Here is an 18,388-nt window from a genome sequence, read left to right as displayed (position 1 = left end):
GGTGTCATCTAAATTGTCATAAAAATCTTTTTATAACCACCTATATATCCAAGAATGCAGTAACTAAAAGCTGCTTGTTAGATGTACTGTTCCTTGTTTTGGGCATGAGTGTGGAGGAAGGTATCTCTTAACAACTGTCTTTGACCTTCTGCCAGTTGCAGTGGGACCCCTAGATCAGCCTGTTCGATTTGTTTCGTTTAGTTTTGTTTGATTTAGTTCAGTTCAGTTTAGCTTCAGTGTTCCTAATTTCTGTTCTTTCTGTCATGTACTTCCTACATACCACTACACAAATCACTTATTTCCCTCCTGCCCTACTTGCTCAGATAAATATTGCTTTTTCTTTTCAAAATGCCCCTGAGAAAATGTTCTTTAAAGTCCTTAAAAGTGAATTGAAATCTTTCCCATCTACAGCAATCCGGATATTATATGAGGAACTGCTAAACTTCTTTAAATGGTCTTCAAAGTTTTGAGGAAAGGAATGTAGGGAAAATGAACTCCATTAGTGCTGCTTTGTCAAGAGGTCAAGCAGTTCACAGTTGATGGAGATGGGAAAGACAAAATTTGGGGCTACAGTCTGTCCCATCCTGCTCATTCTCTACAGAAGACAAATGCTCTGTCCCATCTACAGTTTGTATACAGCTATGTCCAGATGAAGACCTGTCATTGCTTTTTCCCATGGGAGAGAGCTCCACAGCTTTAGGAGCTCTATGTCAGGACAGTCCTCCTAGGAGCTGGCTAAAATATTCTTTTGTCATGTTGCCTCATGATTCCTATATAGAATTGTGGTAAAAATGGGGGGCAGGTGTGTATTTTCCTTTTTGTTAGAAACACAGACCCTTTCAGGAAGGTATGTACTTCAGGAATTTATTTTCTTAGACAGCCAGCTGGTGGCAAGACCAGCTTTCTGAGCTTTTTAGTGTAGTTCTGTGTCTAGTTTCAGATAACAGGAAACAAAGTGCACTTCATTAAATTACTACTTTATGAACTAAAGCATGAAATGAAACATATTCTCCATGCTAATAGAAATTACCACACTTGTTACTTAGTTTAGGTAACCAATTTCCTTTCAAATTGCTTATAAAATACAGAGAAATAAGCATATCATATTTAACTTCTAGCACCTACAACTGAAATATGAGAGTTATAGATGCTTTGGCTGGATTTTATATTCACACTCATTTTTTTTGCCTCTTTCTCAATTTTTTCAGTGGAAATTAACCTGACAAGTGATTATTATGTGAGTGGAGGTGGGCTAGACACCATATTCAAAGCAAGCAAGATCACTTTTCACTGGGGAAAATGCAATGCGTCAGCAGATGGATCAGAACATAGTCTAGAAGGACAAAAATATCCTCTTGAGGTAAAGTATAGAATTGATTTTGATAATTTCTACAATTTGACAATCTGCGACATTACTACTCTACAAAATTCTTTTGTCTCTTAAATCTACTTGCAAATATAATCATTCAGCTAAATCCAAATAAAGAATAAGTGATGCATTTTAGAAGGGCAGTGTAATGTGTTAGTAACATGTTGAGAATGTCATTTTTTCCCATCTTCTAAGATGGTATTAGATGTCAGACCTGCTAATCTGACAAAGCTCCCACCAAACGTTCAGCTCCTACAAATCTGGCCCATCATATTCCACATCAGTTCATTGTTTAAAGTGTAAATGGACTTTTCAAATCAGGGCTTTGCTGAGAGCCCATGGGAGCTGCTGGGCCTTACAGATACAAAGCATGGGCTGGAAAGAGCTGGCAGTGGTGTGCCAAGAGCCACCGGAGCAGGTGCTGGGTGCAGCCACATTCGTGGGCAGCCAGACCAGTGTCTCCTGGCTGCTTTGGCAGAATTGGTTGCAGCAGCCTGGGAGTGGGGTTAGGAGAGGAGCAGCACTTCCTGGCCAAACTCTCTTCCCTCAACATGGCCTTGTGTCATCTTCCAGTTCAAAAGAGGCAGCTGTAGCAGGCAACTGTGCTGTTCCTCATTCCAAGCATTTTGAACTTCTACGTGAAAGCAAAGCAATAGTGCCAAGGCTGGCCTATACATGGGGAAGAGTGGTAAACCAGGAGCAGTCCCTGGACAGTATCATTTCTTTTACCTCACTAGGCACTTAAAAATTCCCAATCACACTCCATCTGTCCTGACAAGGCATCACAGAGAATACTCTCTTCCATCATCACCTCGTAGAAAACCAACAGGATCAGTCACTCCCCCATACAGGTTGGCCACCCAGCACTGGAGGAGATTTCCCAGCTGCATCTGGAAAAAGAGAGAAAGGGGTGCAACAAAACCAATGCTCATGACAGCAGTCAGATGTGGGCTCAAAGTGCCTGGTAATGTTATATTACCAATGCTTTTGTACACTGACTGCAAGGCAGATGCAGCAGGGACATCCTGACATATTATTCATATTTTATCACTGATGTACAGATTGATTTCACCAAGTACTCTAGGTCAGGTGTCCAGTTATCTCAGCTTACTGTATTATCCATGAAAAGCATTGTGCTCCTTGAAAGGGTAATTCCTGCAACCTGGTTTGACATAGCTAATTATTGATGAATTCCAGTCTGCATCCTCAGATAACAAAAATGAGAGAGGTAAAAAATCCCTACATTTATTTAAAATTTTTTGTTTGGATGTTTTTTTCCTCAAAATGACAATATAAATAATTTCATTGTTGAATGTTTGCAATTTTTAATATGTAACATTTGAATATATTTTTAATTGCAGATGCAAATCTACTGCTACGATGCAGATCAGTTTACAGATTTTGAAGAGGCAGTTAAAGGAAGTGGAAAGTTAAGAGCTTTATCAATTTTGTTTGAGGTAAACAAAATATATCTTTGTGTCATTTAATAAGCCTTGAAACACAGCAGATGTTCAAACTGAATTTAACTGGTTCCAATGTGTGATCACTGAGTTAAAAAATTTCATCTTTCTAATTTATTCTTGCAGAAAAGCAAATGGGCAAAATAAGTTTGTTTGCCTTTAAATTATCTATAACTTTGGCGGTGCACTGTAGCTTGCAATCTTTTTTTGTGAAGCCTGTACCATTAAAATATGCAATTTCTTTTTAACAGATTGGACTAGAAGATAATCCGGATTACAATCCAATCATTAATGGAGTAGATAGTGTTAGTCGTTTTGGTAAGTTGCCTCCATTTTTTATTGATTACTGCTTAACTAAATTCCACTTCAGTGTGATTATGAAACCTTTAAGACTTTGAGGAGCATGGTTCACTATTGCTCAGTCATGTCTATTTTGTTAGAAATTACAGAAGTCATCTGGATATATGAGAAACAGACAATCACCAACCCCATGAAATCTGACATAAGCAAGTGTCAGATTCTGCTCCTGGGAAAGGGTGCTCCTGGTTATAGATACAAACCAGAGAGGGAGAGCCTGAAGAGCACCCCTTTGGAAAAAGGTTTGGGGTTTGGTTTAAAGGCAAGTTGAATATGAGTCAGCAGTGCCCTGGCAGCCAGGAGGGCCAACCCTGTCCTGGGGTTCATCAGCATCACCAGCTGGGCAAGGGAGGGGATTGTCCTGCTCTGCTCTGAGCTGGGGCAGCCTCACCTCCAGTGCTGGGGCAGTTCTGGGTGCCACAAGGTAAGAAGGATGTAAAGCTATTAGCATGCATCCAGAGAAGGGCAAGCAAGATTGTGAAAGGTCTTGAAGACAAGGAGTGTCTGAGGTCTCTTTGTTCAGCTTGGAGAAGGGTGCCTGATCACAGTCAGCACCTTCTTTAAGTGGGGCACAGAGAGGCATTTGCTGAGCAGTGGTAGGACATGAGGAGATGGATGAAGCTGTATCAGAAGTTCAGATTGGGCATTAGAAAAGGCCCTTCCCTGAGATGGTGATCATTATCAGCCTGTGAACAAGCTCCCCAGAGAAGTAAGTGGTCATGGCACCAAGTATCTGGATGATAGTCTAAGTCATTGTTTAGTTTTAGGTAGTCCTGTGAGGAGCTAGGAGTTGGACTCGATGATCCTCACATGTTTCTTCCAACTTGAGATATTTTATGTTTCTCTGATTAATTTACCCCAAGAATATTTGTAACAACAGACATGTAAACAAATAAATATAACTATCATGAGAAATTTGTAACTGTTTAATGCTAAATCCAGATAAATGTGATTTATTATATAAGTCTTCTTAATCATACATGTCAGGGTTTTTCTATTTGGTTGGAAGCTAGGTAAGACTGTTGTAACTATCTGAGAAGGGTCTTAAAAGAGTGAGACTGTCACTGTTCAGAAGACTCAGATGAAATAATTTTTTTTTTCAGTAGCTCCTGTGTAAATCCAAAATAGTCCAAATATATTGTACTGGTAATGGTTACTAATCAAGGCACAACTTCAGTGTGCACAAAGAGATCTGGGCTACGTTTCTAACTCAGTTTCTGGTGCCCTTGCAGGTGAATAAATATGAATGAGCACTGTCTTGGGCAGGGATATATTCTTACATCATGTCCATGACTTTAAGGAAACCTTGTCTCAGTTTTCCTTTATGTACTGGTGCTTGAATGTAAAAAGCTGTTTTAAAAGCCTTCAAAAGTGTGACATTGAAATCAAGATTTCTTTTTTCCCTCTGGAAAACAAACACTATTCAACAAATTTAAAATTTCACAAGTCAGAAAGACATAGGGAGTGGAAATATAAAGTATTTAAGAGTTATTACTTTTGTGTGTCATCTTCTGTGAAACAAAAAGGAGAACTAGTAATACATCAAGACAGATGCTGTCCTACAGCCTTGGAAGGACCTGTAAAACTATCAGAGCAAGATTCAAGATACAGCCACTACATGGCACTTCAACGATGCTTAGAATACAATTTTCCTGAATAAAATGCAGATGAGCTCAGGAAATTCAGGTCATAACCAAATCAAGTCATTTCTTCTGAAGAAAGGCACATAATCTCTCCTTGTCTGTGTCCTTGTCAGTCATATCTCTATTGTGCTTTTTTGAATCACAGTTACTGAGTTCTCAAGCTCTGCAGAGGAGCACTTCTTTTCCTTCTAGACAAACTTTCTGGTTTTCATCATTCTTTGTAGGTGTTTGATTTTGAGAATCTAGGCTGTGAGTCTCATTAAAGGATATTCTAAAATCCAAAGTTGCAAAATGTATGGCAGGATTCTTGTTACTAATGAGAAGGTTCATGTCCCCAGCCATCTATATAAAATGGACTTCATTTTTGCTGAGAGACAAATGTGTTAACTAGACACATACCAGATAGCAATGATAGCTTCTGTCTGAAGGCTGATTAGCATTTTGACAGGACAAATGGAATGATGTGCTTGGCTCTACACTGTTAAATATTCCCTCTTCATCATACATGAATCAGAGAGAGGGGATGAATCAGGCTCTTAAACCTTAACCCAGTAGAAAAGTCACTGCAGGGAAGAAGAGCATCAAACCCTTATGGTCAACTGTTAATGCAATTTGCTGCTCTCACCAAATTTATAAGGAATTATGAAGACAAAGACAGGTCAGAAATCTGTATGAGCTGAAAAAGTAACATACCTGTAAAAGCATGACTTAATGCACAGTACGGTAGGAACTTGAAATGAGTAACTATAGATTGAAGTAAGTTGTGTAAGGATCTACACTATTACAAGGTGTGAAAAGCAGCATTATTTTGGATGCACCAGACAGTAAAGCAGATTGAAAAGCCTGCCTTGCTGAAGTTGTTGCCATTTATGCCAATTGCTGTTGCTGGACCCTACTGCCATACCAGCAGACACAGCTTTCTGTGGATGGACTTCCAGCAATCCCCCATGCTTACTCCCAGCTGACAAGGTTTCCAGTAAACTGCTGACCTGAAAGATGTGATATTATTTTCACAGAACATGTTCTCCTGGAGGAGGTCTTTGCATTGTTTGCTGATTTGTGTAAAGCTGTCACAGTTTTTCACTATATTATCACCATTTATAAAAGAATCGTGATCCACAGAAATTCTGCTTCTGCAATCATGGGTTATTAACCCTCAGGCCTAGCATTGCAACTGTTCCCCAGGCAGTGATTTTCTGCAAAAAACTCAACAACTTGATTAAATCTGGGGGAGAGTTTGAAACCACGTCATGAGATCTAGAACAAAGATTTAATAAACTTTTTTTCTTTGAAATTCAGGAGTGAGACAAAGGTTTGGCACCTTGCATGTAAGCTTACAGTGAGAAAATTCATGTGAACTAATATACTAAAATTAGTCAATTTGTTACTGGAATAACTTACTACACCTTCCCAAGTAAACAAAGTTGGGTTTGAGCTATACTTTTTCAAATGAAATAGAAGACTTCATGATTTATTTGTATGCTAGTCTGTCTGGAAATTAAATTTTGAAAAGCCTCTATATTAGCATGTTCCTATAATGATAGTTCTTTTGGAGAGTGTGATTTGTATTTATTAATTGCTTCTGTAGTATTTTAACTATCTTTTTTTTTTTTCAGGAAAACAGGCCGCCTTAGAACCATTTATTTTGCTGAATCTCTTGCCGAATGCAACAGACAAATATTACACTTACAACGGGTCTCTATCAGCTCCTCCGTGCTCTGAAACAGTTGAATGGATTGTGTTTAAAGATACCATAAGTATTTCTGAAAACCAGGTAATTTGTTTAATGTAGTAAAACCAACCAATTGTGCACAATACCAAAGAGAAATTGCCATGTATATGGTAGAAGCTCATGGCATTCATTGCCAGCCCAACAAAAAAGCTTTTCTTTTATCTAGTAAGAAGTTTTTCATCAGCTGTTAAATTAGAAAGCATCTGTATTAATTGTGTTATCTTTGACATTTTTTATAGTCTAATACTAGAATCTGAACAATTTCTTGTTTTAAAATGTGGTGAGAACATATCCCAGGCTGTCTGGACTTGGAGCTCAGATAAAAGGGACTACAGAACATTTTTTGGATATTCCCCCAGCCACATGGTGATGCTGAGCAGAGCATAGCTCCAACAGCTGAGTGGTTGAAAACTACTTGTGGAGTAAAACATTAGATATACTGATAGAACAGAAGAAAAGTTCAGTGCCATGCATTATAACTCAACTGTGAGACTTTATCCAACATCTTTTTCCCTGATCTTTTTGCCTATTAGCAGAATCTGGTCAAGTTTTATGGTTTCTAACTTATTTTTTTCCTCTCGTCTTCTAGCTAGCTGTATTCTGTGAAGTGCTCACAATGCAGCAGTCTGGCTATGTTATGCTGATGGACTACCTGCAAAACAACTTCAGAGAACAGCAATATAAGTTCTTTGGGCAAGTGTTTTCCTCTTACACTGGACAGGAAGAAATTCATGAAGCAGGTACTTACTGAATTGTGATTCCTCTCTTTGCAAGCTGAAATACAATTTTCAGTAAAAGATTCATCCAAGTATGCAGTTACTCATTTTAAATTGTGTAGAAAGTAGCACACTGTGTTATTAGTCATAAATCTATCACTTCAGAGAAAAAAAACAGCAATCATAAAACATGTCAGATTAAATGGAGTGGAAAATTAAATGCTTGTCTTGACCAAGCATTCAGTGAAAATCACGTCGGTTCAAGCTTCCTTGCAGTGCCCTTTTAATGTGTTTCAGACTTCAACAAAGTTGCCTTTTCAGAGACTGCAGGAATATTTTGTTTTACAAACTTATTTGGTTCTTTATCGTGTCGTGTGGATGCTTTTTCAATAGAGACTGAAGGGTTGTCACTAAATTAATTTCATGTAGTTTGCTTAAAAATTGATAGATCGAAAGAATTCCAGAAGCCAGATTCTGTTCTTGGTCTTCCCTAAAACTTCAGGGAGATTTGAGAAGGTTATGTGACCAAAGTAGTACATTATGTAGTGGGAAACAAGATTTGGCCCTAAATATGGAAGTCAATGATTCCTATACTGACAAGCACAAAAGAATGTATTGGAAACTTCTAAACTGGAAGCACTGTGTTACTAATTGGATGAGAATACCTGTAGATTCTTTAACTCAGTGTCACTGAACTGTGTTTAATTAGACTTGAACAAATGATTTAAGCACAGGCTACAGGTGTTCTCCAGATTAGAAGTGTGGTTTCCTACATGTACTTTTACATATTTATGTGATCACATATAGACGCACACAAATGCAACTATGGGATTTGTTTAATGTAAATCATTAGAGAAGCATTTATATTTTTGCCTCTGTTTTAAGACAAAATTTAAAAACGCTAGGAATTAAAGTTACATGTTCAGATGTAAGAGCTGTAACGCAAATGCCAAAGTCTGTAAGAGTCAAAAGGCTTATTTGTGTTTAATATTGCATAGTAGTCAATAGAAAAAAATAATCTTTTTAATCCCTTTAGAGGATGTATGAGAAATGCCAAGACTGATTATTACTCAGGTAGATAACTGAAAAATTATTTTGTGTTGGGAAACCTAGAATCCCAATTTTATCCTGTTTCGTTCAGTGTAGATTCTCATCTTGGATTAAATGCTTGATTTATTGCTATAATTAATACATGACATTTCATATGTTGAACTAAGTTTTCTTAGAAAAGCTAGAAGTATCTTTCTGTACCATTATAAAGTAATTTCAGGAATTTTCAAAATATTTTCAGGAATTTTCTCACAGTGATATCCCCAACATTTTTTGTGTACAAGCACTAAGGGCATGGGAGATGCTTCATTCCCCAAACCTGCCTAGTGATATATGTAATTTCCCTATGCAATATGTATGTAGCAATTTAAGAAGATTAAAATAGCTAATCCTTACAGCCATGCTTGAGGATTCACCTAAAAAAAGTGGTTTGAAATTGTAGTGCTAATCTCCACCAACCTCAGCTAGCATGCAAATCCATTTATAATAGAAATTATTGTTTATTCCTGTAAACCTGAGAACCATTGTGGTGTCTGCTGGGCACATTGGGTGACTTTCCATTCACTCCACCCTTCTGGTAAGGCCTTGGAAATAAGGGCTGAAACCTAACTCTTATTTATCTTCCTGGATTTTGTAAGGTATAAAAAACAATGGGTTCTTAAAATTCAAGACTGACAATATATATTCATCCTGTGGATGGGACTCCTCACTGGAGCAGAGGAACAGCATGAGGAAGGAGTGGCAAAGTGTTACAAGCTGACCACAATTCCCATTCCATATTCCCCTGTGCCACTGGGAGGGAGGAGGTGGAAGAATCAGGAGTGAAGTTGAGCCTGGGAAGAAGCAAGGGGTGGGGAGGTTCCATAGTTTTGATTTTGTTTCTCGCTATCCTACTCTATTTTTATTGGTGATAAATCTAATTTGTTTTGGTGATAATCTAATCTGTTTTGCCCATGATGGTGGCTGGCGAGCAATCTCTGTCTTTATCTTGATCCATCAGCTTTGTCATCCTATTTTCTTGCCCTGCCCTGCTGAGGAGGGCGAGTGGGCAAGTGTCTGGGTGGGCACCTGGTGGCCAGCCAAGGTCGACCCAGCAGACATCTGCTGGGCTGCTCCACCTCCAACACAAAGAGAGTGTAGATCTAGAATATAAAAAAATTGCTTTTTGCCACACACTGCAGGGCCCCTGCATATCTGCATGTAAATGAATGATTTTATGGCTTAAACAATTGAAAAGTTGAATTGAAAAGATAATCTCAAACATAGATTTAACTAAAGTAGGAGAACGCAAGAAAGGTGGGGGTAAAAAGCCAAATTTGGGCAGGTTATAAAGGTCTTCTGGTCAAAAGCATATCCCAGGCAGCTTTTGGCAATGATTTGGCTGATGTACCCCAGTGGTTCCCCATGATGCAATTAAGCTTAGATGAAAATTTCCCAAGTTACATGGGTAGCATTTTATTCCACAGGAGAATAAGCAAAGATAGATGCATTACCACAACATGATGTGATATGCAAAACCAGAATCTAAGTATTCACCTGGAGAAAGCAGAGACTTGGCTGCAAGTTTAGCAGGGGTTTGAGTAGGCCCCTGACTTTCTGTGAATTTTTTGCAAATTTTTCTGTGAATTTGTCCTCCAGACTAGTAAGAGAATCAAGAACTCCCTTTCTTGCAGTCTCTTTGACAGATTTTCTAAAAGCCAGTATGACAGCAGAAGTACATAATTAGGTAAGTTGTCATGTGGTCTCCTTAGTAATCTCTGGAGAAGGAAAATGAGAAAAGACAGAGTAAAGTACTTCTGTGTTACTGACTGTTAGGAAAGAAAAGGGATCAGCAGGATGATTTACAAAGTGACATCAGAAGAAGAGCAAGAGAAAACATTTTGGGAAGAAATGGAGGTGAAATAATACATAAATGATTGTCATGTAGTAATATTGTCAGTCATTGCTGAGATGAACATCAAAAGGAGGAGAACAAAAAGGAAGACTTTTTTCTTGGGGAAAAAATAGAAGAACCATTTGGAAAGGGAAAAAAGAAAACAAATAACACTGGAAGCACCAACCTTTAAAATTTTTATAATACTGCTCTATGAGTCTGAATGCAGAGGTTTCAGAACCGAATTCACTCATAAGCAAAAAAGATGAAGGGAGGGAAAAAATACTGTAGAGAAGAATTTGGAATGCAGAGAAGCTTGGTGTTTATATTATAAAAAAGCATTTTGGCAAGAATTTTAAACCCCTTAGAAAAGAAATAGCTGAGGAGTTTTTAAATTCATTGGGAAAAAAAAGAAATCTGTTTACATCATATGTGTTCATGCTCAGAATTGAGAAGGGCTAGTCTAATGATTTCTCCTTGCCATCTGGTGGAAATGGGGAGGAATGACAAATTATAGGAATGGAATGGCATAGAATGGAATGTACACAACATGAGATTTTTTTTTTTAAACTTGCTCTTTCTTTGCATCAGTTGAAATAATTAAGTGTAATTAATAAAATGATGTATCAGTTATATAGCAAGTAGATGCCAAACGCAGAAAGGGAATTCACCTGAATTACACAGACTGACGCTGCCTCTGCTATTAGCTCACACACACAAACACAGAAATTAGGAAAGCCTTGCTGCTTGTTTTCCATTGACTATCTCAGACGGAAGCCGCTCAGAACTTCCCACCGTCCCTGGGGAATGGGAGAAAGTTTTTTGACAAATATTTTTGGCGGGGTTTGAGTGTCCCCTTGTGTTCAAGTGGCGAAATGCAAAGCGGCAGGACTCAAAATGCAGCGCCTTCCCCCAAAGCCTTGGGGCATCTTGGTGTTCGCTTCTTTTTAGAAAACTCCAAAGGATCTGCGCGTGTTTTCTTAGTAAGCCAAATAGGGTTTTTTGCTTTCTTTTTCTAGATACTCATATATTGCTCCAAGTGCGTTATGAGATGTGAAAAATGTTTCCTCATTTATTCCAATTCAAGATAAAAATATAATAACAAGCTTTAAAATATAATAACATTTAATGACTGCTGCTAATGCAATACTCAGCTTCTTCTTACTTACCTTTTCACTCTTCTTTAAGTACTATAAAAAGATTCAAACAGCCTTGAGGGGAAATTCAGGTGATAGGTTTGCCTTTAACCATTAAAACCAATCTACTGTAGATTAGTCTATTATAGCTAGTGTAAGAGTATGCAGCTCTTCTAGTGCTACTTTCATAGAGCCATAAAAATAGAATTGTTAGGATTTTTGGTTCCCAGGACAGATATAAGAATCTTTGTGTTTTATCATTTATATTTTATTTCTTAGGAACTGGATACTAACATTTCACAAAATCTGTTATAAGAACCAGGGAGAGGAAACTCAGTTCTCAACTTTACTTGCTTTTGAAAATCTAGTGTTTAAATACTGGTGCCGTTTACATTGACATGGCGTTTCAAATGTTTTAGTAGAAAGCTAAAATTGAGGCACACAAAAAGACTTCCATTAGTTTTCCTAGGAAGTATCTCAAGTTTTTAGTAGAGGTACTTGTACCATTTGATAAATATCATATTCTCTCCTCTTTTCTTTCTTCCAGTTTGCAGCTCAGAACCTGAAAATGTTCAATCTGATCCAAAGAATTATACTAGTCTTCTTGTTACATGGGAAAGACCTCGTGTTGTATACGACACCACAATTGAGAGATTTGCTGTCTTTTATCAACAGCTGGATGGAGAAGACCAGACTAAGCATGAGTTTCTGACAGATGGGTATCAGGACTTGGTAACTGTAAACTCTTCAAGTTTCATAAAAAGGGATGATGGTGTAACAACTCACTGTTAACTATTGTGATGGATTAAACTGTAGCTGGGAGCTGATTGAAGAGAAATTACCTCATTTTTTGGCTATAAAGCCCCAAAGACAATTTAAAACAAAAGAAAAAACTTCTCTTGTCTAGAACAGGGAGAAACTCTAAAGATTGCTGCTTTGATTTGCCTATACTTGCTGGGAGCATGTCAGTCACAGAGCTCCCTAGCCATAAAACCCAATTGACAGTCAATAATAACCTGTAATTCATTGCTCATGGATGTGAAAGAATGACCTACACAAACAACTACTGAGCTTCAATTCAATTATACTGCTGTAAAAACTAAGTGACTGATTACAGCTTCATGGTATTTTACTAATGAGGTCTGTTCCTCTAACCCTCTTTAAAGACTCATCAGACATAATGTTGCCTAAACTTGTGTTCAATGCTAAATAGTTATTTGGTTTGTTGTCCTCCATGTAAAAAGTCACAAGGGTTTTTTTTAATTTGACTGAAAGCCATTTGTGACAATAAAATAAAAGAGCACACATTATAATACTGGAAGAAAAGAGCTTTGTTGTTCATAAGAAAAATGTGTTATAAAAAAATTAATATTTTCAAATTCTAGATACTTATTTGCAAGTAAATGATTAAATATGTTTTTTCTTTTAGGGGGCTATTCTAAACAATCTGCTGCCCAATACAAGTTATGTTCTTCAGATAGTTGCTGTTTGCTCTAATGGTCTGTATGGAAAATACAGCGACCAAGTCATTGTTGATATGCCTTTAGAGGATGCAGGTAAGTGCTCTTTTGAGTTTAGTGATCCCTTTTAGCTGAAAAACCTATATTTGAAGTAGTTTGTTTGCAAACCAGTTAAAATGCATGACTTCCAAATTATGCCAAAATGAAATTTCAAAATCACTGCAGTTAACCTTCAGCATGTCCCTTGCTAATGATATTTTACATTACATAATTCCTTGTAAGCATTACCTATAAAAAAACTGCATGTTAATTTTTTTAATTCTAAGATTATTCTGAAAAGCACCTACTTGATTTCAAATCTCACACAAATCTCACAAGTGTACCTTTTAGACGTGTAGGGAAATAAAACCGTGTTTGGTATTATTTCTCTATGGCTCATGCATCCTCTCAAAATTAATCCACAGCGCCAAAGTATTAAGGAATCAAGCAATAAAACCCCACTGTATGATTTATAAGTCCATATTAATGATTTTGAAATTTGATTTCTTATGAATACTTGGAGTTTGATTTCAAAAGACTTGTGATGATGGAATTCCCTCGCTTCTTAATGCTGCCTCGCAAAAAAATCAAAAGGCCTAACAAACAAATCTTACTGATTTCACAGCCAGATTTGCTTCTTCTGCCTGCTGGTAAATATGAAATAACTTAAAACTGTAGCATGAAGCTTTATCTTATCCTTAATAATTCCTTAAATTTGGTGTAAGTTCTAGCATCAGATTCAGTTCCTATGAAAGTGAGTGAGAGTTGTGTTTTTAATTAAGAACACTGTAATTAATAATAGAAAAAAATCAAATGTTTTTTGATCATGTTAGGAGCTTTTTTTTTTTTTTTTTAAATCTAAGGTCCTGGATTTTGTTGTCTGTTTATTCTGTACATTCAGTTTTATGCTTATGTATGTCTGTTTAGCTGCAGCAAGGTCATTAGTGATGTTGTGGTGAACTTGGGAAAACAGGAGAGTTTTTCATTTCAAGGGAGCCACGTTCCGTTACTGTGAGAGAGAATGTGATTCTCAACAATCTCTACCACAAGAATTCTGGACTAATAAGGGTAATAGGCTTATAATAATGTGGTGTCTGTAGGAGGAGGACACAGCATCAGGTATAGTGCATACACATTTTTAATAAAGATTTAACTTGTCTTTCAAACACAGTGCATAATAATGTATTTGGGGGTCTTAAGTTAGTATCTACCGGAATTTTCCTGTTTCTCTTTAGTTTTCTAAAAAGTCCACAACAAGGTTCTGACATTTTGTCTGACAGTTCACACTTCTGTCTACCCTTTATCCATCTCTTAGATAGTAGTTTCTTCCACTTACTTTCCAGAATTTGCTGGTTTTGTGTTTGAAGAGTTTTCTCAGATGAGAGTTCATCTACACACCCCACATCCATTTCTACATGGACTGACAAATAAGCAGCATAATGTTATCATCATTTAACAACAAATCAAGTCAGTACTGTGTTGCCATCACAGCTGTAGAACCTCTGAAAATACATATTGCAGCCCAAAGTCCTGAGGCTGGCCAGCAGCACCCGTGCCAGCAGCCAGCACCACCCTGCTGCACTGTGCTGAAGTCATGCAGAGCAGGGGCTTTGCATTCATTCCACTAGAAGGAGGAGGGAGGGAGATACATACTGGAAAATTACATACTTCACCTTCCAGCATCAGCAGAAATTTGTATGCTCAGACAGGAGAATTTGGTACAATAATTGTTATATTTCAGACTATTTTATATTTTTTATAATAAATGTTATGTATCAGACTGAAGGTTTGATACTCTCAAGCCTTTTTACACAGGTAAATCGTTAATTTTTATTTTGATGTTTTAAATTTTAAAAAAATTTAAATAAAAAGAGAGCAAAGTTTTTAAATAAAAATTAAGTGCTGAAAATAATATTTGCTTGTTTATAAAAGAATCCAAAAGTTTCACTGACATGCTTCTTATCTGAAATGGACACAAAGTTATTAAAACTAATTCGGTTCTTTTTTTTGGCACTTCCACAGTGATACTTCTGAAAGCATTGAATAAAGAAAATTCAGGGAAAAACTCCTCTCATGTAATTAGCATGATTTCTAAGAGTGTACATTGCTCTATAAGTTTCTTACGTGTTGTGTCAACTCTGGATACAATTTTAAAATAGAAAAAAATCTTCTATTAATTTCTAACATTAATGTTTATTTGCATAATTAATTTTACTAATTATTTACACCTGAATTAACGGTTGCAAATATTTCAAATATTTTCATATTTAATTATAATATATCTAATATTAGAAAACAGATATATGGGAATGTAGATATCTAATGAGAAAGATTTCTTCAGAGCAGCTTGCTGATTACAACTATAACATCAAATTGATTTTGTGATCTGCTTTATAGATCTTGAGGCAAAAGGGGATTTCTTGGAGCTCCTGCTTGGGAATTTATGAAAGAAAAGTTATCTTCACCGTGAAGACATGAAATAAAGTTGGCACACATAAAGCATAAATTAAATCTTTCATTTTCAAGAATTACTCTGAATAATCCAGTTTAATTGAGATGAAATTCCCTACAGTCACCTCCAGATCAATTAGTCTTCCTGTTAAGAGCTAAAGCAAGGAGTGAGTCCTGTGGAACCATTAGATGGGCCCTTTTCCAGGAAGAATTCTGTCCTTGGAGCGCCCACTTCTAATGAGCTCTGCTATTCAAAAGCCTCAAGACTCTTGGTTTAGACTTTCCTCTTTGAGATATGTGTAAGAGAGTGTTTCTCATGCCTTCTCCCCCCCCCAGTCTGGTGCATCCCCTGTGGTTAGTGAGGGCTCTGCAGGCTCTAGTGACCCACAGATCCCAGGCTCTTGTTCTCAGCAGTGTTCTGTAAGATGAAGGACTTCTTTGGGGCCACGGTCTCTGCTTCAGTTTGTGGAAGCCTCAGGAGCTGTAATGTAGTGACACTGGGCAAGCCCCCACAGTGCAGACCTCTGCTCTCTGGGTTTTCCCTGAGCTCTTCAGAATTGCAGCCCTTCATCTTGTAATACAGTGTGTGTGCAGGTTGAAATTTTTTCCAGCTAGTTTCCACTTAGTAAAATCCAACAAATGCACTACTTGATGTAGCTAAAAAATTTCCACTGAAAATTTAGGGAATCGTGTACAATGTATTTTAATCAGCTTTGATAAATATCCAACCTTAATTTACAAATTTTTCATTTGTTATTAGAATTGGATTTTGAATAACTATGTAAATGTGTGCTTCGACTCTCTAGGTAACATCTGTACAGAGCATCTGAAGGTTGTGCAGTAGTTTGTTGTGTAGCTAATACTGGTGGTACTTACATGCTTTTGCTGACACAGGAAAGGAAAGATAAGAATAGAACTCCCCATTCCTATTCCTTTGTGTGGACTTCAGTTGGTGTTTGTCAAAAAAAAACCCCAGCATGCTGGGACATAGCTCTCAAATGCTGTCTCCTGCCTGGCAGCTCATGCTGTCAGCAGTGCTTTGTGAGGGTCTAACTATGCAACTTCTTTGTAACTCGTCTTTGTGATTTTTGTCCTAAAAAGCACTAAGCATATGTTCAATGTCTGATTTAGGGGAGGCTTTTTTCTAATTTTGTACTGATAAAAGTAGAAATCTGAAAACTAATTTAATCAAAAGAAACAGGCTTTACTTTTGTTCTTGCCATGCCATTTATTGCATGTCAATAGAGAAATGAAAAGAGCTTATGTTGTGCGCATTATTCTATGATTATAAATCACATTGTTTAAAAAGATTTTTTTTATATTTCCATTGGAAAAAATCTAGGGAAATAGTTACTTCTCTGTATTTGTTCTACTGTTTCTTCACCTGTCACTAAAATGGACTAGGAAAAGACCTCTACAGAATTCTAACTAATTATTTAATTATTTTATTTTAAAATGTATACTATAGAATAATCAATATGTAGTTTCCAAAAAAATAAACAAGCTTGTTCATCAACCTTTTGGAGGGTGTGGCTGTTTACCTTGGATGGGGGATGCTATTATATTTCTGTAATCTCCTGTCAAATCAAAAGCTCAGCAGCAGGATTAATAGAACTTCTGTAAGTGTGTATATCTAATACTTTTGAGAAATAAATTTTATATGACCATCTAAATTCAAATATTCTTTCTAAAGTTCCTGGAGATTTACTGTTTTTTTAATAAAGAGATTCTTTATATATTTTTTTTATATGTATATATACACACACACACATATATATATGTATGTATGTTAAAGCCTCTGCTTTGAGAAAACAGCAAGAAACTGTAGTTTCCTGCTGGTGGAATTTGAGAGCATGTGCCCTCCTGCATACTCTAGCACAATCACCACAGTTGGTTTTTCTGACTGAGTCTGATTAAAGCTCAGCTCAAGAACAGTAACCACAGAAAAGTACGGATAGAATTCTTCTGTGCTAAAAACACGTTTCAGAGAAGTCTGTTAAATACCTAGTACATGGTGTGGGTGTATTATGGGAAGGCATTCAGACTAATGTCAATATTTGATTTGTGTCATTGAGAAGCCAGGGAATATCATTATCTCATCCACCCCTTCCTCCCCTCCACTCCCCTCCCCATCCTGTCCCAGAGCCTCCTAGGCCTCAGGAGTCAGAGGTAAGATAATTTTTTTATCTATCTAGCTAAAGAAAGGTCAATTCTATATTTGATAATTTATAGATGTTTCTTCCTAAAGGACAATTTGTGAAGATTTTGTCCAGCATTGCTTAGTCAAAATTTGTTTGCATGCTATAACCTACAGATAATACTGTATGATCTTATTAGTTTGATAAACTTCATCTAGTGTATGTTGCATATAACATATCTCAATTTGTTTTGAAAGGAAATCTGGATAGAACAAGGAGAATACAAATTAAGTCATAGATCTCCATCTGACTTTGCAAAAAAGAGAAATGTAGAGATGGAATCTTTATCCTAGTGTATTGAACAAACTATATTTGGGCGTTATGGAGGAAAGGCAGATGTGGAGGTGTGTGTGATGGTATTGCTAGAATTGCTTTCCTGGCTAAGAGATTGGCATTTTCACCTAGTGCAATCAGCCCTCAGAGTATGTGCTAGCACTTGTGGGCAGAAAGAGAGCTAGAACATGGCTTAGGAGAAAGCCTTAGGAAGACTTGGAATGGATATGGGCCTTTTTGTGGACCAAAGGAGCAATAAGGTGCATTAGTGCTCTGGAAGGAGTGTTAGATTTTCTCATTGAATACCTGTGCCAATTCCGAGCAGAGAGGTGGATGTTTCTTTCAACCTGCTTTGAAGCCTCTCTTGCTGACCACCATCAGAAGTATAACATTGGATTTGGCCAAAAAGAGAGAGAGAAGGCAAGAGACTGCCTCTAAATTTGGGGAGATGGATTTTCAGCTGGGTTGTAGAAAATTAATTTCTTCAACCTGTTTCAACTGGTTTTTTATTTTGAAGACTGGGAATGCCTCAAAAGCCTCTAGAGTAGCTCTTCACAGAGAGTGCAGTAGTTGTTTATTAGGGACTTTTTCTGGGATGTGATACAACTGGCTTTATGTCTGTACATTAAAT

The 18,388-nt window shown here is 37.1% G+C and overlaps 1 protein-coding gene across 1 annotated transcript in view; it reads left to right on the top strand.

Annotated features, from left to right (window-relative positions):
• Window positions 1–18,388, top strand: part of PTPRZ1 (protein tyrosine phosphatase receptor type Z1) — a gene marked incomplete at both ends in the record, with an annotated part of 129,725 nt that overhangs the window by 75,917 nt on the left and 35,420 nt on the right. Inside the window, 7 exons of the mRNA XM_084206122.1 lie at window positions 1,209–1,360; window positions 2,731–2,826; window positions 3,081–3,147; window positions 6,446–6,603; window positions 7,151–7,301; window positions 11,884–12,068; window positions 12,766–12,892. Coding sequence (XP_084062248.1) covers window positions 1,209–1,360; window positions 2,731–2,826; window positions 3,081–3,147; window positions 6,446–6,603; window positions 7,151–7,301; window positions 11,884–12,068; window positions 12,766–12,892 — 936 coding nt within the window. The remainder of the gene's footprint in view (window positions 1–1,208; window positions 1,361–2,730; window positions 2,827–3,080; window positions 3,148–6,445; window positions 6,604–7,150; window positions 7,302–11,883; window positions 12,069–12,765; window positions 12,893–18,388) is intronic.

This window comes from Fringilla coelebs (genome assembly GCF_963513975.1).
Source record: "Fringilla coelebs genome assembly, chromosome: 5".
NCBI lineage: Eukaryota > Metazoa > Chordata > Aves > Passeriformes > Fringillidae > Fringilla > Fringilla coelebs.
This window is presented reverse-complemented; position numbering and strand designations above follow the sequence as displayed.